General features: G+C 41.1%; 1 protein-coding gene across 1 annotated transcript in view; it reads right to left on the bottom strand.

The window, feature by feature from the left end:
* Positions 1 to 24: 24 nt before the first annotated feature.
* The window catches only part of LOC107096819 (cytochrome b-245 heavy chain), a 26429-nt gene continuing 23963 nt past the window's right edge, over positions 25 to 2490 (bottom strand). Inside the window, exons 12-14 of the mRNA XM_015393686.1 lie at positions 1807 to 1953; positions 1569 to 1693; positions 25 to 1493 (exon numbers count right to left, since the gene is read on the bottom strand). Of these exons, the coding sequence (XP_015249172.1) occupies positions 1376 to 1493; positions 1569 to 1693; positions 1807 to 1953 (390 nt within the window). The 3' untranslated portion in view covers positions 25 to 1375. The remainder of the gene's footprint in view (positions 1494 to 1568; positions 1694 to 1806; positions 1954 to 2490) is intronic.

Genomic DNA, 2490 nt, shown 5'->3' with positions numbered 1-2490 from the left:
ATTTTCTGCTCAATGTTCAGCTTTTATTTACAAGAAATCAAGTAATTAACTTAATGCAAAACGATTCTTCTAAATATCTTCAAACATCTCAGAATATTTAGATGATTTTTAAAAAAATCTGTAAAAATAGAAACATCAAGTTTAACCAGGAAGATAATCAGCATGCATCAACTTTTTACTTTTCAGGTTGTTTTCTGAAAATATTCACATTATTTACATGTTTGTCGTCAGCTGTGAGCTGGAAGGTTTCACCACTCATCTCTAGTTATTCACTGGATGCTGATTGCCTGGAAAAAAGTGAAGCCACTGTCCGCCATCTTGGTACTCCCCTCTCCCATGGAGATGTGCAGTAAAAATGCCTACATGTGTAACATTTGGCTACAAAAACCAGCAGTTTTCTGTCTGCAGGAAAACGTTCCACTGGTAATTTCCCAGTCAGAATAAGTCCATCTATAGCCGATGGATCCTATAGTTTAGTCTGTAGACTAACATTAGTCTGGCTATCTCAGACTGACTGGAAGACATTGACATTGGGTCTAATGTTAGAAAATAAAAAGAGGAAATAGAAAGTAATTCTCTGTGAAATCTCATCGTACTAATTCTTTATTATGCAGATGATGCTGTCGTTTTTGTAGAGTTTGTTGTTTTTCTCATTTGAAAAAGTTATTTGCTGAAATATAATGCAGGTTATATTGAATTGTAACAATGTCATAAATACATGTACATCATCAATTTAGCACTTTTAGCACATCTATATTATTATGTTCTATTAACACATTAATTTTATTACGATTGATTTGTATAATATGTTATATTACATGATTTATAGACTTTATAGACTTCATAATGATGCAATGTGATGGGCCTATTTATTTATTCTAAGTTAAACAGCCAGTCTGTGTCAAAGTGATGAATTTATCTTTATTTTGAAAGTCTTAAGTCGCCCTGAAAATGAGAACATCATGGTTGTTTGATGCTGTAGCGCACAGATTGTTTACATTGAGACCGGGAGTACCAATATGGTGGCCGGTGGCTTCACTTCAACCCCGTACTACCAACGGGCGATCAGCAATCTACTGAATAAATAGAGATCAGTTGGTTTCAAAGAAGCTTTTCAGAATAAAAGCCTCTCTTTTGTCTGTTCCATGACGTCTGCTGCGTTTGCAGCTGCAGCAGGAGCATCTGTGCCCTCCTGAAGCGTTAGTTACACCACCTGAGGGTCACTTCTGCTTCAAACTGAGAAAACTTAAGCAAAAGAGGCGAAAAGGGAAGTTTAGAAATAAGCTCTAAGGAGAAGGAGAAGCAGTCTGGATGGTTTTCTTCGCTTTTTGAGTTTAGGCAACATGTTTGCGACACTGTGGTGTGGCAGTGGTTTTCAGAAGTTCTCCTTGTTGAAGATGAACTTGACGTCGGCCTCGGAGTGAGAGAGGCACTGTTTCTCCAGAGACTTCCCGAGCTGAAGAGGACCACAGAGGAACACTCCCACTTTGGACCTGCAGGCACAGAACCAGAACATCAGAGTCTGATACTCAACTTCCAAGCTTCTGATTCAGAGCAGGGAGCCTCGCCTCGGGTGCTTCGATGCGATGTTGGTGAACTCGTTGTCCCAGTTTGGCTTTCCGTACAGAGTCTTCTGTTTGAGCCCGGTGATTGGGTCGTTCTCCGCCTCGTGGTGGACGCGGAAATGAGCCGCCTGATTGAGAATAATAATAATAATAAATGCTTTAGCAAAAGATTACAAAAAAAAATGCGTCCAAAGTTTTGAGCCATGGACAGATGGTCATAATGTTTTGCTCCGTCAGGCACCTCCGTGTCCTTCCAGCGGGTCAGGTAGATGTTGTAGCTGAGGAAGTCGGCCATGTCTTTGTCCGCCATCTGACGCTCCAGCGACTGCAGCAGGTCGGCGAACCATTCGAAGGCCTGAGTCTCAGGGCAGAGCCAGTAGAAGTAGATCTGCAACAGAAGCGCGTCAGCAGGTAAAGTTCTGAACCGTTTGTGCTACAGAACCCTGTGAGGTTCCGCGTTCCGACAAAATAAAAGGTTTCGATTGATAAAGTGAATTTAAACAGGGTGAATTTGGAAGCACTGTTTTTTTTGGGGGGAGGGGCTTAAAGCTTTGCCCCTCCCCCCACAAAATCGGCTGTCGTTGGCTGGGTGCGTTTGTCTGATCTAAATCCAATCTGAACCTGAATTCTAGAACGATATAACGGTTTTCTAGCTAATCATTGATCAATTTCTATAGTGTCAGTTCACAACACGTCATCTCAGGTCACTTTCCAGTTCAACCAGAGTCAGATTGATTCTAAGTTTTCTATCTAAGGAAAACCAGCTGATTGCATCGACGAGGTGAGAACATTATACTTTAAACTTCACTATATGGCCCATTTACTAATTTAGTGAGTAATTTAAAAAAAAAACATTCCGAAGTTTAGAGGACAACGGCAACCAGCAGACCTTCGAGGCTAACGGCAGCCAGGGTTAACTTTAGCC

This window comes from Cyprinodon variegatus, unplaced genomic scaffold (genome assembly GCF_000732505.1).
Source record: "Cyprinodon variegatus isolate N-32 unplaced genomic scaffold, C_variegatus-1.0 Scaffold653, whole genome shotgun sequence".
NCBI lineage: Eukaryota > Metazoa > Chordata > Actinopteri > Cyprinodontiformes > Cyprinodontidae > Cyprinodon > Cyprinodon variegatus.
Note: the sequence above shows the minus strand (reverse complement) of the source record. Positions and strands in the feature narration are given on the sequence as shown.